Below are 21117 nucleotides of genomic sequence, written 5' to 3'. Positions count from 1 at the left end.
AATATTGTTTAAAATAGTGTTTATTTAATTCAGAATTCATTTATTTTTATCATATATATTTGTCACGATTTGCAAGTAGGTCCCAAGTGGAGGGGAAAAAAACCAAGAAACAAGGTAAACATAAACTACCCAGTGGGGAAAAATATCATTCAGGCTGGCAGTCAACTGGAGCTGGGCTGGGGTAGACGAACTGGACCAGACTGGGCTGGACACTGGACCGACCGGCGCAAGAGACAGACAGACATAAAAACAACAAACACAAGACGAACTGGGACTAGACAGCACACACAAGGAGAAAATCAAACCAGTTAATGGGCAAGACGGGTGTAACAATTGAATTAATAATGGGCAAACATGGAGCCGGGGTATGACGCAAGACTGAGAGACAATATATGCTCATGCCAACCAACAGATAAGACGAGAGAATGCGTAGAAATGCTAAACAAAGCAACGCCATGCATTCCCACAGCAGACAAATCCTGAGCGTACATCGCAAGGCAAACGCCACGCGATGCATGCAATGGGTGACAGAACGAGACAGGACACCTGTGCGAGAGTTCGGACTCTTGCAAACCCAACACCTCAGACAGAAATAACCGAACCTCAGCATAGGGCTAGTGCGGTGTGACGATATATGTTGTGGTGACGAAATAACGTTTTAATGGACAGAGATTTTGATATATTGTGTATATCACGATATGTAAATATCCATGTGTGCAGCGTGACCATATCTATCAGTGGGCATGCTTCAAGTGAAACTGAAACCAGGCTTGAGCGGGGGATGAATTCACCGGTTATTTGCGCTGGCTTAGCGCTGAAGTTGTGCTGGTTTAGCGCCAAATTGACTGTAGGAATTATGCAGATCAGGCCACGGCACAAACGCGCCCACAAACTCGTGGCTAATGCTTTGCAATTCTGACTTTGCGGGCCAATTCTGAGCGCTCTACAGCGGAGAAGGCCACCTTGATCTTGACATACTACGGGGACAGCATAACTGTGATCTAGACACCTGAATCATCTCTTTAACATGCCGAGATGCGCTTTACTACACCGCACATCTGTGCGTCTCCATTATTTATCCATCCAGCATGCACTCCAAAAATAGTGGTTGCAATAAGGCACTAACCATGAAAATGATTAGGGCCAGTCAATAAACACTAAAATACACACGGTTCCAAAAGTATAGCCACAAGACTTAAAGGTGCTGGAACCCAGGAGGGAGGAGGTTCTCGCTGCTGTCATCCTCCTGGGGAGCAGCCGCGGCCATCTGCCTGGGGACGGATGGGTTGTGGCCGGCAGCCGAGAGCTGGAGTAACCACTGCAGTCTGCTGAAGAAGGGGAGGGCCAGGGGCCGGATGACTTGTTGCCGTCTGCCAATAGAAAAGTGGGAATCATTCTGGCCAATTATTAATTAAACACAAATCACCATAAAAGAATAAACACATTAGTGGAGAATGTCAACTGTGGCGTATTAAAAAAGGTGAGAATTTAATAATGGCAGAGGCTATTTGCACTAAGTGTATAAAGCAACAAAAAGCATCTAGATGCTATTTGCACTCTATTGCAAATAGTTGCACTAACACTCCTATTTAAATACTAACATAACATTTAGTGGCATCACTGCAGCATATTTATTGTGTTTATTTGGAGTCCCACATCACCCTACTCCAACCCTTACCCCTAACCCTACCTTACAAAAATTAACCATGGTTTTACTACAGTAACCACACTATGGTATTTTTCTGGTACAGTCATAGTAACCACAAAATGAATCATGGTTACTATTAACTACTATTAACATTTTACTGAAGTAACACCATGGTTAATACATCAGAACTATAGAGTTTCCACCAAAACACATGGTTACTACAATATTACTACAGTAAAACCATGGTTAATTTTATCCGGATCAAATCCTTCTCTCATCACCACAGCCTTCACTGTGAAGGATAGGATAGGAAATATTAAGAGTAGAGACATGGGATAAAGTATGTCAAGGGGTGGGATTCGAACCCATATCTCCAGCGTGACAACACACACACATACCATGACCATTTGTCATAAAATCCCATGTTTCCATCAGACTATTGGAGCACAAATATTCACTTAGTAATCCAATCTCTTAATCCACTAAATGTCTAGCCCATTAACCAGCTTAATGTCTCTGCCCCATTGCGAAAAATTTTAATATGCCCGCCTTCATTTGATCAGAAGTTGACCCCAAGATGAGGTTGGTCTGAGCAGTGGTGGGCGGAGTTAATGTAAATAGCCTCTGCCAACAAGATCTAGTGTAAATTAGTGTAAATAGAGGCTCTGTTTAATATTTGGCAAAGACTTGTTGCATTTTCACTTAGTCTGTGGGGGAAAGTGGTTTGGCAGTGGAAGTCCAGTCAAAACTCCTTTTCTATTGCTGATATTTAGCTTTGAAGTGTGGCAACTGAAGGTGTAAAATGTGATTTTAGCGAGTCGGGCTATGTGTGGATCCATGGGGTACGTTGAACCCTTTAATCCATATAGCATTTTAAAGGCGTGAAAACCTACTCCAGCAACACAACACTTCCTACTCACACTGGAAAATGTGTGAATGTCTGTTGGATGCCTGTTCTTGAAGGACACAAGTCCTGCTGTCTTTGAGTGGGTTTAGTGTGTACTAAATGAAGGATTTATTGAGGTGTGTCTTTGTACATCTAATATATATGGCTGATTGAATGAGTTTGAACAATTAGGAAGTTGCCGTTGGGTAGGATGGTAAATATTTGCTGATATGTGGGTGGATTGGCTGTTTGTTTTGCTCAGGGTCTCAGTCTGTTGTTTGCAGCGTTGAGGAATCTAAATGTAGCTACACTGTATACCCTAAAAAGTTAGCAGAACTAAAACAAAATTGAGGCTATCAGTTACATCAATTTTTGTAAGTTAATAAACTCCCAAGTTTAAGTTTATAGAACTTTCAGATTTTAATTTTGTTCTACACATGCATGTTAATTGCTCTTAACTCAAAATATTCAGTAAGCTAACTCATACATTTTGATTGACACAACTTTAAATTGAACTCTTGCTGAGCTTAAAATTAACAATTAAATCTCCACTTGAATGCTTCAAGTAGAGAAAATGTAGCTAATATTGGCTAGAATTAGCTAGTACAGTGAATGCTAGCATGTTGAATGCATGCTAACTTGAAACACTATGTTTTAATTAACAAAGCAATTGCTCGACAAGTAAAGCAATATACTATAGAGTAATCTTAAATTGTAACTGTCCTCAATCTAAACTCAAGCTCCACTATTCAGCATAATGGTAACCCAACAGAACATTAAACGCTAACAAGTCTCCCCCTTTACATTAATCTTGCACATTATAAAACACTTCATTTAACATTGGGTGTTTCTCACTGCTAAAAATGCATTTGCATTCTTGCGTTCTTGTGAAAATCAGTCTTGTCTAACTACCTTGAAAGAGTGAACTCGGATGACTTTTGGAGATAAAACGCATCTATGCGAGTTTTGACATATGTAGATTCGTAAAGGGATAGTTCACCCAAAAATGAAAATTCTCTCATCATTTACTCACCCACATGCCATCCCAGATGTGTATAACTTTCTTTCTTCAGCAGATCACATTTGAAGGAAAATAGAAGAATATCTCAGCTCAGTAGGTCCTTTAAATGCAAGTGGATGGTGATCAGACCTTTGAATCTCCAGAAAGAACGCACAGTCAGCATAAACGTCATCCATGCTACTCCACTGGTTAAATTGATGTCTTCTGAAGCAAAACAATCACCTTAGCTGCAAAAAAGATAAATCATCGCTTCCGGTCACTTTGGTGAGAAATAACTTGAAGTTTAATTAATTATTCAGTCAAAATCATGACGTCTGTTGCACGCTAGTACTAAACAGATGTGCCGCTGTGAACAAGCTTCATCTATCTATCTATCTATCTATCTATCTATCTATCTATCTATCTATCTATCTATCTATCTATCTATCTGTCTGTCTGTCTGTCTGTCTGTCTGTCTGTCTGTCTGTCTGTCTGTCTGTCTGTCTGTCTGTCCGTCCATTAAACAATCCTTCCATCCATCCATCCATCCATCCATTAAACAATTCTTCCATCCATCCATCCATCCATCCATCCATCCATCCATCCATCCATCCATCCATCCATCCATTAAACAATTCTTCTATCCATCCATCCATCCATCCATCCATCCATTAAACCCAAGGTGATGGGTTTAATTACAATCCAATACATTTTTATGGATTTGGAACAGTATGATGTGAGTAAATGATGACATAATTAAAATGTCATAATTTGAATGCACATTCCCTTAAAGTTAGTAGCACTGCTAGGTTTTGGTTGGTTACTCCCCAACACTTGTAGTTTGTACCAGCCCTTCTGTTTTAATGAAACAAAAAAAATCTGTGTCCACCTGGCAGGCACGGTCACACCTGTAGCACTGGTGATTGATTGGAGAGATTTGTAGAGCACAATGGATTCTGTGGCCCAAATAGACCAGGTTAAAGGTGGCAGGTGAGGTGGAAAACATTGCATTAGCTCAACTTGATGGAGCTGCTAAAATGAATGAGTGACAAACCCGATAGATTGTGTGTGTGTGTGTGTGTGTTCAGGGAGTGAGTGTGTACTGAAAGGTGTTGTATGACGGGAAACAAGCCAGTGTGTGATGTAGAGTTTCCTGTCCCATTGTATGCTCAAATCAGTTCGCTCTTGCTTAATTCAATGCGACAAGCCGTGCAAGGTATCTGTCAAGACAAATGTGTGTGCACGCGTACTTGTGTATGTGTGCCATGTGGATTAAATTGGCCCGCTTGCTCCTGATTCGCACTCCTGTCTAATCTGATTGGAGTCGTACACCTCAGCGAAGGTGTGGTGGCTTTAACCCATATAAATGGCATAATAACAACTAGGACTGAGCGATATAGCTTAAAAAATATATCCAGATTAAGGCTGTCAATCGATTAAAATATTTAATTGAATTAATTACATGGTGTCCCAATTAATTAATCGCATATAAAAATATTTGCTGAGAAAGCCCTTCATATAACAATAATTCAATAGATAATGATGAAATAATTATACATAGTTATCTTTAAATGTTAAAAATTATATATATATATATATATATATATATAAAGTGGCTTTAGAATACAATGTATTGTTTTCTAAAAATATAATTGAACATAAGTCAATCATTGGCATACAGTTCACAGCAATCCATTTCACAAATTAATTTTTCAATCAGTTCGAGATTTATTATGAGGGCTTGTTTAAGGACCGTCAATGTACACCTGCTTCAGACAGATGCTTGTGTAGCGTCTCGGGTGCGTTCTGTCATAAACATAAAATTTTTAGGTCACTGTGTCAAGTTAAATATAGTTTAATACTTAGAACACATCTTGAGATCTCTTTTTTTTTTGCGCTCAATCAAGTGTTTTGAACGTAAGAACGTAACGCATGCCTGTGTTGTGTGTCTGCTGGATGGTTGTTTTGTTCACTGTATAAACTATGTGTTGCTCATACAGCTGAAGTTTCACTTACTGCCCTCTGGAGTAAACAGGTGGTACTACAAGCTTGCATTTCTCAGGAATCTTCCTTATTGCGGTCCGTGGGCATTGCGATTAATTGCGTTAAATCGACAGCCCTAATATCCGTCTTTTGGTGATATTCAAAATATACCTTGATTTTTAAGTGTTTTTCTCTAAATTAACACCAAAGGAATGATATTTAATCTTTTTCAATTATATTTATTTACTAATAATAAACTTCAATATTAACCTACATATATATATGAAATGCCACACAGAGACTTTTGTGAGTTTTGAATTGATTCAATGAAATGGACAAGTCAAGTCAGGTAATTTTTTGTACACATCATTTCAAAACAGCTTTACAGAAATGCATGCTTTTAAATTTATTCACAGAAATGAATCAACTTACCAACTAAAACCAGTTTTGCTAATCAGAGACTGAATAAAACATATCTCAGTGCTTTCATATGTGCAAATCGCAAGACAAATGACAGCTCTTTAAGGAACTTAAAGGCAAAATTAAAGGCACACTAAATTCACTGTAATATTCACAAAGTTGCTTAATTTTTATATCTGTAGCATATGAATACTCAATATACAGTATCATCCAGCTTAAATCACAACAGCATCTGTTGATCTCATTCATATTGACCAAAGACAAATCTTACATTTTGGGTTATTGATTTTTAGTATGTTTGTTTCATGCAAACAAAACCTGCATTAGTGATTGAATGCAGCTTGAAACTGAAAATAAACTAAATAAAGATGATGAGATTATAAGCAGCACTTGATTGCAGTATTAATGAAAGATATGTAAGCTATTATCTGTGCTTAGTGGAGTGGGCATAATCACTTTAGTTTCAAACCGGGCATTTGTCTGCTCGTGTGGAAATGCCGCTGGGGAAGGGCAAGAAATATAGCATACTGCATATGCTTCTTATGACTAATGCAGTTGAACTCTCAAAGATGAAAGTAATGTCAATATTTATTAACTAAGATCTTATAAAGGGAATAAAACATTTTTAGTTGCTAAAAACATCTTGCATTAGCCTGTTTTCTCTTCATGAGAAATTAACAGGGAAAAAGACTTAAAGTCGACATGAAATGACATTTGTTACCCATTGACATCTATATTGTGACATATCTGAAGCAGGACATTTAACCCGAAAAAAAGTAAGGCGGAACTTGATTGTATCCATTGACAGTTGATTGAATCATGAAACATGGGCTTTCCATACCAGAGTTTGCAAACAGTTGAAAGACAGTAAGAAGACAAGCATTTTATTATTCTTTCGAGTAACATGCACTAATAAATTGAGCACAAAGAGACAGTAAGTAGGGTAAATTTAGATGTCAAGTGGAGTTTAGATGTATTTTCAGATTTTCATATTTGTGCTTTAAATTAGCCATTGGTTTTCCTCATTATAAAAAAGTTATGAAAAATACAGAGGTACTACATGGACATGGAACCATGGTAATACCAAGTTGTTTTCTTATTTGGAAAAGTACCATGGCAATCCAATCTTATTTTGGACATGTAGACATGTTCGTCTGTAATCTTTGGTAATACTTGGCAAGGAAATGACAACTGATTGCCACCCACTGGGCACTTTATTAGGAACACTATTGTCCTAATAAAGTGACCGACATGGTCTTCTGCTGTTGTTGCCCATCCGCCTCAAGGTTCGACGTTTTGTGCATTCTGAAATACTATTCAGCTCACTACAATTGTACAGAGTGGCTATCTGAGTTAACGTAGCCTTTCTGTCAGCTCAAATCATTCTGGCTATTCTTCAGTGAACTCTCTCATTACAAGGCATTTCCATCTGCAGAACTGCCACTCATTGGATGTTTTTTGTTTCTGGCACCATTCTAACATTATAACTCTTGAGACTGTTATGAGTGAAAATCCCAGGATATCAACAGTTACAGAAATACTCAAACCAGTCCTTCTGGCACCAACAATCATGCCACGGTCGAAATCACTGAGATCACATTTTTCAGCATTCTGATGGTTGATGTGAACATTAACTGAAGCTTCTGACCTGTATATGCATGATTTTATGCATTGCACCACTGCCACACGATTGGCTGATTAGATAATTGCATGAATAAGTAGGTGTACAGGTCTTCCTAATAAAGTGTTAAGTGAGTGTATGTTTCAGTTTAAAACACCTTTACAAAGACAAAACCTTATTGATTCCAATACAATCAACAAAGCTGCATAAACCGCTATTGCAGCGACGTTGGACACTTGCAAACATGGTGTAACATTAGGTGTAAGTGACACATCATTATATAACACAATGAAAATGACCCACTTATTAAGCAAACTGTACAGGTTTTGACGCCTTTGTTTTTGTACATGCCAGTTATTCATTCAGTGTAAACAACCCCTTCTGCTAATATAGCAGATGTTTCCCATCCACCTTTCCACATCTGTCCCAAATCTCACATCCTATTCTCCTCTGCTGAGAAACATCAGAGTTCATCAAACGCACCTGATAGGGCAGCATGGAGGACTAGATTTGATAAACCTCATATTGACAGCGTGCCAGCAATAGGGCATTTGCCAGCTTTCTTCCTCCTTCCAGCGAGCTATGATTGGGGTAGAGATGTGGGAAGCAGATGTGATGGTAGAGTTGAGCTCGCACCATTGCCACGTCTGCCATTGCTGATGAGGTTGGAAACTTGAAGTTGTTGCTTGTCTGCTTTGGGGAAACTTATCAATAATGGATCAGATTGGTAGGCAACATTAATTAGAGGATTGATGAAGAACTTTTGCTTGTTTTATTTTGTGTGTCAGTGCAAGGTGATCTCATTAATATTCATAGATATTTGTATAAAGAGTTTTTCTAGCACATGCACATTTGGAAAGACACTTGAAACATGCATTATGAACATATTGACAACATCTAAAACATAAACCTCTTTTACATATTTAAAAAAACTATTATAGACATACAAATGTTTACAAATACTATACTTTGAGATTCATAGTATAGTGAATTCATAGGCTGATTGTAACATGATCTTATCAGTATTTGTAGGTCTTTGAACATTTGTACATAAAGTGTGGTTCTAGGACACATAATTTTTTGTATGTTTAGATTTAGTATGTGCATTACACACAATATGAATGCATATGAATCGTCTATCACTTCCTATGAGAGCAGGTCAAATTGACAAATTCAATGCAAAATGATTTAATGTTGACTGTAGGCAAGTTCAATGATATGGGAATAAAACAAACAATATATTGTCTTCTAAAGCCACTTTTGTATTTTCTAATCAATGCTATACTTGCCTGCCACAATAATGAAATATATTTGAATATCTAAATTATTATATTTACTTTTGGCCATACATATTATATTTTTGATGATTTCAATTCAATAGGTATAATTTATATTTAATTGTCTTGATTTGTTGGGCCTTTCTCAGGAAATAATGATACATGCCATTAATTGCATGCAATTCATTTTAATTACTGTGGCAAGAATGAGCTGGTTTTCTGTATTAATTGGTCATAAAATGTGACAAGTATAGACAAACACAATTTACTAATGCAAACAACCCACAAACAGTTATTTTACCATTTTGAAGCAATTCTGTAGTGGATCTGCTTTGATGTTTAGGCTCATTGTCCTGCTACATCATCCAACTTCTACTGAGCTTAAGCTGGCGCACAGCCACCCTGACATTACCCTGTAGGTTATCTTGATGATATTTGGAATACATTTTTCTCTTGACGATGACAGCGGTCCAGGATCCGAAGCATCAAAGAAGCCCAAAATAATGATGCTCCCTCCACTGTACTTCACAGTTGGGATAATGTTTTCATGTTGAAATGCGCTGCCCTTTTTACACCATGCATAGTGCTGAGTGTCCTTCCGAAACAATTTAATCTTAGTTTCATCAGTCCACAAACATTTTCCCAGTAGCGTTGTGGAGTGTCAAGGTGGTCTTTGGCAAACTTCAGACGTGCAGCAATGTTTTTTTTGAAAACAGCGTCTTCCTTCGTGGTGTCCTGCCTTGGACACCATGGCTGTTTAATGTATTTTGTATAGTATACTCGTGAGCAGAGATGTTAACCTGTTCCATTGATTCCTTCAAACTTCAGCTGTCATTAGGGTTATTTTTTTTTGCCTCGCGGTGTGCCCTTAGAGTCATCTTGGCTGAATGGCCACTTCTAGTGAGAGTAGCCACAGTACTAAACCCACACATCCAATCTTGTTTAATTAATTGGATGCCAGGTTTGCCAACTCCTGACTCTAATTAGCTTTTGACATCATAAGCTTAGGGGTTCACATGCTTTTTCCAACCTACACTGTGAATGCTTGAATGATGTATTCAATATGTACAAGAACAATACATAGGCTTGCCCCTCCTAGATTTTCCAGGTGCCTCCCAGAAACTTCTGCGACATTTCCGTGGTCCGACAAGGAGACAACCATTTGCATACCCTAAATTAAATAATGCCTCCATAAAGATTGCATTCTAATACCTTCCCTATCGTATGTTCTCTCCTTTGCAGTTGGTGCAACTCAAAATTCAGGGAAGAATGATATGCTAGCTCTACTATGCAAAGCTAATTGTTTGACACGTTTTGAAACAGAGAACAACAACATCTTCTTTCCCCAGCGTAGGCCCAGGAAGAGCAGGGTGGCAGCATAACTGTCTATGCTTCAAAGGCAATTAGGAACCGAGGGTTACATAAACTACAGGAGACCTCGTTTCTTCTTGTTGCTGTCTAACTGAACCCCATTGGGTAGACGAGTTCCACAAAGTCAAGTCTTTGACTGGTTAATTCATTTCTTTAATAGATCACCAGGCTATCTGATAGCTCCCCTTGGAATATTCTGAATGTTTTACCATTGTTGTTTTTTATGGTTGTGCGATTTCTTTGAGAATACCTTTGATGTGGTTTTATGTTCTTGCTGGTATTATAAGATTCATCACCCTTTGGCACTCATGGCAAATTCATTATTTTTGTAGCGTTTTAAATCCTCTTGTGTAGCTTAATATGCAGGGGCAAATTAAGATGCCAATGAGTATTTGGTCCTTGAAATATGCAGAAATGTAAATGCAAGTATCCTGCAGGCAAAAGTTTGCACGCAAATTAAAGCTTTTTCCACATCATTCAAAGAAAGCTGTTCGACAGGTTTATAATGTAATAATAACATATATAAACTTACATATAATCTTGCATAGTTACGATAGCTTATCAAACTTTAAAAGGAAGTAATCTTTTCTCCCTTTTTTAATCCTATGTATCCTATGTATGTATACGTAACATGCCACACAAATGTACCAATCTGTCCCTTGGTAGTGTTTATTTTTGAAAATTATATATATGTTAACCAAAGATAAGCTTAGGGTATCACTGACCCTCCCACATTAATATGTATTTAGTAAAATTGAAATGTAATGCATGTAAACGATATGATTCTGTACATTGAAAATGATTATTTCAATTGCATCTTAGCAAAGTAGAAAAAAACAAATTATAAGGTACAATACACATGTTATTATAGGACAAATAATCAAGTTTTATACAGTGAAACAGGGTGTCCGTGCAGATCTCTGTGGTGGATCTTCAGGGTCTAAAGCCACAAATGTTAGAAGACCCCTGGCTTGAAACCCCTTCTCAAAGCTCACTGTTACTAGAAGATGGGTTAAAATGAGTGCATTTAATTAGTACTATTTCATCCTGGCTTTCTAATCCTTAGCTCTCGGCTAACATAAAGCTTAATGCAGTGGAAAATCGTGTTTTTAGCGGAGATGAAGTAATGATGGCACTCTGTGGCTTAATCATGTTGACATATGCCATCTTCCCCTCTTCTCACTTGTGTGTGTTCTGTAGGCAGCTGTTCGTTTGAAGAGCACTATAGTAATTGCGGCTACAGCGTGGCATTGGGGACTAATGGCTTCGCCTGGGAGCAAGTCAACACCTGGGAGAGGCCGTCCATTGACGCCGCTGTTCCCACAGGTAGGAGGGCCTTCATCCCTTACTCTTTCTCATTTTTCTCTCTATCTCATATTGAACTTTCCTTTAATGAAACAGTTCACCCGAAAATGAAAATTCAGTCATTATTTACTCACCATTATGTTTCTTTTTTTTTTTTTTACTGTAAAGGGAGGCCAGCAGGGGGTGCTCACCCTATGGTCTGTGTGGGTCCTAATTCCCCAGCATAGTGACGGGGACATTGTACTGTAAAAAAAGCACCGTCTTTCAGATGTGACGTTAAACCGAGGTCCTGACTCTCTGTGGTCATTAAAAATCCCAGGGCACTTCTCGTAAAAAGTAGGGGTGTAACCCTGGTGTCCTAGCCAAATTCCCTCCATTGGCCCCTATCTATCATGGCCTCCTAATAATCTCCATCCCTGCATTGGCTACATCACTCTACCATCTCCTCTCTGCCAATAGCTAGGGTGTGGTGGGCATTCTGGTGCACTATGTCTGCCTTCGCATCATCCAGGTGGATGCTGCACACTGGTGGTGGTTGAGGAGATTCCCCCTATACTATATAAAGCGCTATATAAATGTAAGGAATTATTATTATTATATTATTATAAAACAAAAGGAGAAATTTTGTGGAATCTATTCATAGCTCTTTTCCATCCAACGACAATACATAGTGATCACATCTGTTGAGCACTAAATAGGACAAAAAATATATTCCAGGTCGTCAGAAGCCATATAAAAGCTTAAAAAGAAGACTGAAATTTTTTTTTCTTCTGTAAAAACTCTCATATTTCATTAGAGTCCAAATTCAGATTACAAAATGGCATGCCAGGTTTGATGTCATTGGTCATAATGTCATAACCATATTTCAGTTTGAATATATGGATTAGAGAATGAGCTTTGAGAGATGCAGCAGAGGGGAAGAATTTCACTGAATACTGATTTAATACTTGGAGACTTGGAAGACTTGTGTTATTCTTTTGGACATTGTCTTCAAAATTTCTCCTTTTGTGTTCCATTGAAGAAAGAAAGTCATACTAGTTTTGGAATGACATGAGGGTGAATAAATTGACAGTATTTTCATGTTTGGGTGAACTATTACTTTAACCTTTTCCCCCTGAAATCCATTTTCTTGACTCATATCTCAGTCTCTCCTCTTTCATTTTGTTCATTCTTCTCTCTGTTGGTCAATTGTTATATGGAGAAGGCACTTTGGCCTCCCCTCTGTCTCGAAGTCTATCTCTTTCTCTCTCAGTCTGTCTCTCAGAAGCTCGGCAGTGTTTCACAGCGAGACAAATGGCAATCAAGTTTACTGTCACTCTCACTCAACCGTCTCCTACGGCACTCAACAACCTCTGTCTCGCAGTGCTCTTATAGACAATAGAGTCAGCTACACATCTGCGACATATCCCGCCAGCATATTTAACCCCATTTTCTCCCAACACACTACATCTGACACCAAACAACTGCAGCAACCAGACACTCTATTGGAAAGACGCTGGAGCCTGCTGAAAATGACAGTTTTGGGGTAGTTAGCTCAGTTGAAGCCACTTAAGAAATTGTTGATTGCTATAATGAAAGAACCTTTCTGATGATGGATGGTGGTTTTCGGAGATGATGGTGTTTTTTTAAGGCAATAGTTCTCAACTAGTGGGTCGCAACCTCTTCTGATTGGGTTATTTACTCACTTTTATGTTGTTCCAAACCTGTATTACTTTCTTCTGCGATACACTACAGAAGTTTAGAAGTTGAGTCTCTGAGCTGCTTTCTTCAATACAATGAAAGTGGATGGAGACTGGGGGCTTTCAAGCATTTTTGCACTACATCCCAAGTCTTCTGAAGCCATTTGATAGCTTTGTATAAGGAACAGACTGATATGGCCCCAATTCACTTTCATTGTATGGAAACACAAAAAGAAAAACAAACCCATGTGGGTTTGCAACGACATGTGGGTGAGTAAATGATGACAGAATTTTCATTTTTAGGTGAACTTCTTTAAGGAATCGGGGTCGTCAACAGCTTCAAACTAAATCCAGCTGAAAACATCAAAGTCTGGTGATGTTTTTATTTCTCTTTTGGGGCACAACCATCAGGCATCATCTGATAAATATACACAAGTACTCATTAATAAATAAATGACTGAAGAAGCACCATCTGCACGCATGTTGATGTCATCTTGATCTGATTGTCTAATCAGAGGAGGAAATTGGGCCGCGGCATGATCCTTCCATCATTAAACCCGCAGAGACGTGCCGACATCAGACCGTCTCTCCTCTCTGATTATGGGCCGCACTTAACACGCTGTTCTTGGAATTACACCCAGGATGCAAAAGACCTGATGAAAAGTAGCAATCGAGGAGTGAATCAAGAAGAACATTTTATTGCTCAAATGTTGCTCATTCACAGCTAAGGAGATGTAAAGGTGGCATAATTGTATAAAAGTGTATAATTTCTGCACAACAGAATTGGGAAAAAACACTCCTTCTTTCTTCCATTGGTCGGAGAAACAGATGGTCCCTCCCCAAACTCATGTCATTGGCTGAGTCAGTGTTGCTATGTTGGGCTGGTTAGAATACTCAAACAACCAGTCATGTTTTGATTGTGGCATTTTCAACCTATGTTGATTTCAAACTTATATAGGACAGGGATAGGATACGGAATTTTAACATAGAAATATAACACACTTCTAATGCAGTTCTCAGTTAGATGATATTAACGTATCAACATTGTTTCTTTGAAAATTACTTGAGAACTTATGCTTTTAAGATCATCTCAACTGACGTTGTAAATTATTTTACAATGAAGTTAAGTATGTTTCCCAAACAAGCATTTAGATTGCATGTTTTTACAAGAAGTAGAACTTAAGTGCTTTGTTACTGGGAGCTGTCTAATTCAAAATTGCTGAACTAAGGCCAACATTTTTGTTTTTGTCTTCTCAAAATAAAACTATTGAAGAAATACTGCCAAACATGAAAATTATATGTAAACTTGTCGAGACGACAGAAGTTATTTCATATTGCTCAATTTAATCAAATAAATAATAATGGCGTTTGTAAAACAGGATTTTTATACTTCATAGAGATTTACGAATTAAGAAAGTATTTACGATTTAGATTATTTAAGAACGTTTGTACGTGCTACTTTGATAACAATGCTTTTGGGAAACATGCTACATAGATTAAATACTGCTTGCGTGTGACTAACATTTTACTTAGTTATTCGGGAACCCCAACCTAGAGCTATTTAATTAATGTGGCTAGTATAGCTCAGATTATTTGCTCTTGGAATTCATTCAAAGTTTACACCGATCAACCACAACATTAAAACCACTTGCCTAATATTGTGTAGGTCCCCCTAGTGCCACCAAAACAGCGCCAACCCGCATCTCAGAATGGCATTCTGAGATTATATTCTTCTCACCACAATTGTACAGAGAGGTTATCTGAGTTACCATAGACTTTGTCAGTTCAAACCAGTCTGACCAGTCTCTGTTGACCTCTCTCATCAACAAGACATTTCCATCTACAGAACTGCCAATCAATGGATGTTTGCTGTTTTTGGCACCATTCAGAGTAAATTCTAGAGTCTTTTGTGCATGAAAATCCCAGGAGATCAGCAGTTACAGAAATACTCAAAACCATCTGGCACCAACAATCATCCATGCCATTATCTAATCAGCCAATCGTGTGGCAGCAGTGCAATGCATACAATCATGCAGATACAGGTCAGGAGCTTCAGTTAATGTTCACAACAACCATCTATTAAAAATTTAATCTCAGTCCTTTCGACAGTGGCATGATAACTGATCTGTACAATTGTGGTAAGAAGAATAGCATCTCTGAATGCCATTCTGAGATGTGGGTTGGTGCTGTATTGGTTGCACGAGGAGGACCTACACAATATTAGGCAGGTGGTTTAAATGTTGCGGCTGATCTGTATGTACATTTCTGACTTTTGATTTCAGACTTTTTTCAGAGCAAATTTGAGCACAGTTTGAGACATTACTCTAGAGGAGACATGTGAGTGTACTCTGACTTTTTTCCCCACAAGAAATGTTGGAGGGTGAGGAGACTTGAGCAAATGTTTCAATTTGCTTTCCATTTAATCTTTTTGCTATATAGGATAAACTAATGAGGAGATATTAAAGAGATATTTTCAATGGGCAGAGAGCAAAGGAAAGAAGTGCAAGAAGAGAGAGGGAGAGAAAAATGATGGAAGACTCAGGTGTTGATGAAGGGACATTAATGTGTTCTTACAGGAAGGGTAATGAGGCCTGTCAGTCGCCACTGTTTCGTTTTATTCCTCCATGGACCACGGGTCACCAAAGCTTCACAGACAAGGTTTCCTCTGGGGATATACTCTTAGGCATTTGTGAATGAGATGTTTTGGCCAGGTGCACACATTCTTACTTCACTTGGTGAGGAGACAAATCATCCTTTTAGATGGCAAAGTCTTAAGCAAGGGTATGTGTGCTGGTACTTCTGAATAGAGTTGTTTCATGTAGTCAAACCCTAAGGCTGCTTTGTTGGTGAAAGTGTCTGATTTTATACATAAGTGTGCAAAGCCGAATTGCGAAAATAATTCAGAATTCTCGCTAACAAAAAGTACTAAATAAGTACCATGATATCAGCATGTTTTTTGGACATAAGCTATGGCAATGGTATGATATTCTTTGAAGTACCTTAAAGTACTATGTAAATACAATACAATATGAATATGGTTATCATACAGTACAATGGTCTACTGTATATCATAGTACCATCTTATTAACATCTAATACCTTCACTTACCGGAGTAAACTATACTATCTCTCAATACTTTTTTGAGGAAAAAATAGTGAATAGAATTGGGATCAGTGCCGTTTTCACATAATGATAATCTGTAATATCTTCTCGACGATTATCAATATATATCAGAATGTTTTTTTCAGATATAAATAGGGGTACCCATTGGATAACAGACTTTGTATTTTCAAACATATTTCTCAACACAACTTTGGTAAATTGTGAGTGGCAGGGTTAATTAATGACATGGCAGATTCTAACATGTGGAAAAATAAAAAATAAAAATTCATTGAAAGTATAAACAGACACACTGTGGTCTCATGATCTCTGAGGCTGTTAAAAATTCTAATTCAACCCAAATCATTATCAAAGGCCATAGATTATTTACTCTAGTTATTACTGGCTAACATATTGTGTATCTTTCATGGAGCTTACTGAATGTATTTTCAGTTACAAGTATGTCTTTTTGTGGTTTGACAGTTTGAATGAATGACCTATTCACTGCTACATACAGGAAAATTGCATAAAAATCGCCAATTCTAATTGTTCAATTTGCACAGTCACACCAGTTTCATACACTAACCTGCAAACTCATCAATGTCACTATTTTAATTCTTGAAGAAGTAGTCGTTACCTTGGACTGCCTTCAGCTCATAATGTGTGATATCTGTCCCTTCTCTATACCGTGACCGGTTTCACTAAATATTATATCACCCCCTTGTGGTCTCCAAAAGTAATTACGTCAGACTACATTAAAAGGAAGGCAACTGGCAGTGAATTAAAAGCACACAAATTAGGTTTATAATTTAAATGTCAGCTGATTTTAATATATTGATGCCTGGGTAGCTCAGTGGTAAAAGACGCTGGCTGCCACCCCTGGAGTTTGCTAGTTCACTAGTTTGAATCCCAGGGCGTGCTGAGTGACTCCAGCCAGGTCTCCTAAGTAAACAAATTGGCCCAGTTGCTAGGGAGGGTAGAGTCACATGGGATAGCTCTGCGTGTTGAGTTGAGCGTGGATGCCGCGGTGGATGGTGTGAAGCCTCCACACGTGCTATGTGTCTGTGGCAAAGCGCTCAACAAGCCACGTGATAAGATGCGGGAGTTGACGGTCTCAGAGGCGAAGGATTCGTCCTCCACCACCCGGATTGAGGCGAATTACTACCTGACCACGAGGACTTAAAAGCACATTAGGAATTGAAATTGGCATGCCAAATTGGGAGAAAAAAAATATATAATATATTGATGCCTCAAAAATGTACTGATAAAATAACATGCCGATCAATAAATGATTTATCGATATTTTATGACATTCCTATTTGTGAATGAAGTATTTTTCAGGAAATGACATGCATTGAGGTAAACAGTATCCTATGCACTGTGTTTTGATTGTATACTGCATATTTAAGCAAATGTAATAGTTCATCCAAGTATCCCATATATGCATACAGAAAGTTTATCTTCTGCGCATACGGCAGACTACGCAATTAAAATGAGTCATTTGGCAGCATGTTTTTTCGAACAGAAACCCATGTTTTTTATGTAAATAAATCGTTTTTTTGAATTACACCAATTATTTAGTTTAAGACACAGTCCTATTCAGGCCAACATATACCTTTTACTTCAGGTCTGAAAGTTAAGATTAAAACTACGTCAACTGAGTGTATTTTTATACTGTCACAGTAATGTTTAAGCTCATTGCAACGTTGTTTGATGAAAAAAAAACCCACATCAAAATCCTTTGCTTTAGACTTTGAGTATATAGCAATGCAATATATTTTATTTATAAAACTTTTTGAAATCCTTTATAAACCCAATGAGGTGCAAAGAGGCCATTTATTTTAAGATGTGTTTACACTTTCTGTGAGAAGAAAGCTCTTGGCCTAATTTTAGTTTTCCATCACTTTTTCCCTCTGTTTCTCTCTCAAATGTGAGTTTGATATTTGTCCTATTAATTTTGTACACTGATTGGCTGGAGCTGCCAACAAATCAAAGCCAATCAAAAGACATGTCACAGATGTGTTATTTAATCATGATGAATATTTACCATGCTGGCGTCCGTTGGATGTCCAAAGTCCCTTTGCATACTGTGCACATTTTGGAATGGTAATTGAGTTGCAAATTATAGGTTGTCAGGGCAGAATTGCATTAATGTTCTTGTTATAGATGGTTGACGAGGGTAAACGCCTTTGCTCGTCTTTTCTTTTTCCTTTTCTATTAGGATTTTGTTGTTGGTGATGATTTGAGGGCTCTCATGGGCAGCAAATTCTTGATTGCGTGTCTGAGTTTTTTCCACTACGATTAGAAAATGGGGTGGAAAAGGTCACAATTGAAGGGAAATTGACAGGGAAGGAGCTTTAGACAAGCACTTGTGTACACACAACTACACATAAATTATACTGCTCAAGCATATAGAAGATACATGCAAACACATGCACACCTATACCCACATTTACACCCTATCCTTTCAGGATCTATTATATGGATTTATTTACTTTCTGACAGTTCATTGTTGGTGTACAATAACTTGTAGGTAAATGTCCTCGCACATATAATACAGTATGATACTGTTAAATGTCAGGGTAAGAGAGACAATGTAAGAATCTTTCTGTAATATACGACTTCTTGTTGTCTCAAAATGTGTTCCCCTTAATGAAGAGCATTTCATTTAGAAATAAATCCCATATTAATGTACCTGGAGAGAGAGAGAGAGAGAGAGAGAGAGAGAGAGAGAGAGAGAGAGAGAGAGAGAGAGAGAGAGAGAGAGAGAGAGAGAGAGAGAGAGAGAGTAACAGTGGCATCATTGTTAAGTGACAGCCAATCAGAAACAAAGAAGCAAACATCACATGTAAGGCTGTTAAGACCCTTAAAATAAATTAGATTTTGATTGTACTTAACACATTAAGGCAGCATTTAAACTTAAGTTTTCAATTTAACAGGGTTATATCCTTTAAAGCGTGCAGGTCTAAGAGATGTGGTCTAAGAGATATTGACAGAACAAAAGAGACAATAGACTGAAATAGAGAGCGGTAGAGCATAAAGGACAGATAGAAGGAGATGATGAAGAAGGTGGTAGTGGATTTAGCAGCCTATCCCAACACACATCAGTCTTGTTTACTGATTTCCAGGCTCCAATAAAACAAAGCTGCAGCCTCTAAGAGTCTCCTGCCGTGAGCTGCCAGAATCATGCTCTAACACTGGGGACCCTACTGTTAAGAGCCCTCTGCTCTTCTCTTCTCTCACTACCTATATCTTCCTTCACACTCTTTCTCTCTCCTTTTCTTCCCTCTGCGCCCCCCCCCCCATCCCAGCAGAATTCATCACACCTTCCGTTGACACGCTGCTTTCATTAAAACCTGGCTCTGGCCCTGCGCTGACTTACACGACTCTGCTCTGGTTTACATGCGTCGATGAACACACTCCCAGTGATGCATTCACACTTACAGACTCGCACACAAACACACACTCACTCGGTGGGACAGGACACTGCCGAGTGGCTTGGGTCAAGAATTGGAGCTTGTGATTAACAGGAAAACAACATGCATCTGTTCTCTGCTTGTTTTTTCCACGTCGGCTTCATTTAGTCACTTGCATCCCTTCATTTAGTCACATGCATCCCTCCTCACCCGAGAGTGATTTAGAATCTAATTATTTAGAATTAGAGTATTTTTTATTGTCCTCATGATGTCACTAATTTACCCATTCACCCTTTAATGTTTTGAAGCTTGGGAGCCTATATTCCTTTTATATTGGATTCAGGGCAGCTGCAACAATATCTGAGTATGAGAAACTTCTTTAGGTCTATTGTTAATGCATTTCTCATCACATGAGTATAATTTTGAAAGGATTTAGAATTAGAGTATTTTTTTATTGTCCTAAAGATGTAATCAGTTTACCTGCTCAACCTTCAGTTTTTTTTCAGCCTGATCTCATGAAAATTAAGTTACTGTGGCAACATTTGTGTAAAATGATATACATGGTTCATTATACATATCTCTGCAGTTTAATGAAATGTCCACTGAGGGGCACTAAAAGCGAGTTTAATGTTCTCCCACAAAACTGAGGCTTTTAAGGTTAGTGCCCTATGAAGTTTTAAAAATAAAAGCTACCTCCTTAACCTAGACCTTTAACAGAAACCTAACCAATAGTGCCATAAAAAGCAAATTTCAATTTTTTTATGCTTGGGAGCCGAAATTCCCTTTACATTATATTAATCAGAAAAAAGTAATCCACTACAAATGTTTAATTACTTATCTAAAATTTACTTTGCTGAGTACAAATGACTGATTATTTTACTTTTAAGTTACTTTCTAAAACACTTCACAGAGAAGTTTTGTCTTTCTGCTCGACACATTTTAAATAATGTTTATATTTCTCCTTGTTCATTGTCGCACACATTGTCATACACAAGACGTTTCTCCCTTACAATGACGCGATGGGGAGTGCACAGCATTCAGCTCTCACATAAACACAAATACAGTAGATGTACATATGAACATGATAGGGGTGTAAATATTTGAACTAATGATGACAATGCATTGTGAAATTTCAAATTTGGTCACTATATGATTTAATCTGATTCAGTTTGATTATATTCAAGCAGGGTCATAGATTTAAAAACAATCTATTAGTTAGCATGTAAAGGCTGTTTTACATGGGATGTCGTAACTTCCCTATTCATTATGGGATAGGGAAAGTGGCGGCTGATCGGAGGCAGCAGCTCCGTTCATGAGACACCACACAAAACATGCAAATAATAAGGAGATTGCTGAAATTACTGGAATTGGATTTAGAACTGTCCAATGCATTATTAAAACCTGAAGGATAG

General features: G+C 38.0%; 1 protein-coding gene across 6 annotated transcripts in view; it reads left to right on the top strand.

Moving 5' to 3' along the window:
- LOC127646731 (receptor-type tyrosine-protein phosphatase T-like) overlaps positions 1-21117 on the top strand; it is a 343034-nt gene that overhangs the window by 68250 nt on the left and 253667 nt on the right. For all 6 annotated transcript variants that reach the window (XM_052130581.1, XM_052130582.1, XM_052130580.1 and 3 more), the window contains one exon: positions 11407-11532. In XM_052130581.1, the coding sequence (XP_051986541.1) occupies positions 11407-11532 (126 nt within the window). The remainder of the gene's footprint in view (positions 1-11406; positions 11533-21117) is intronic.

Source organism: Xyrauchen texanus, chromosome 7 (genome assembly GCF_025860055.1).
Source record: "Xyrauchen texanus isolate HMW12.3.18 chromosome 7, RBS_HiC_50CHRs, whole genome shotgun sequence".
Lineage (NCBI taxonomy): Eukaryota > Metazoa > Chordata > Actinopteri > Cypriniformes > Catostomidae > Xyrauchen > Xyrauchen texanus.
This window is presented reverse-complemented; position numbering and strand designations above follow the sequence as displayed.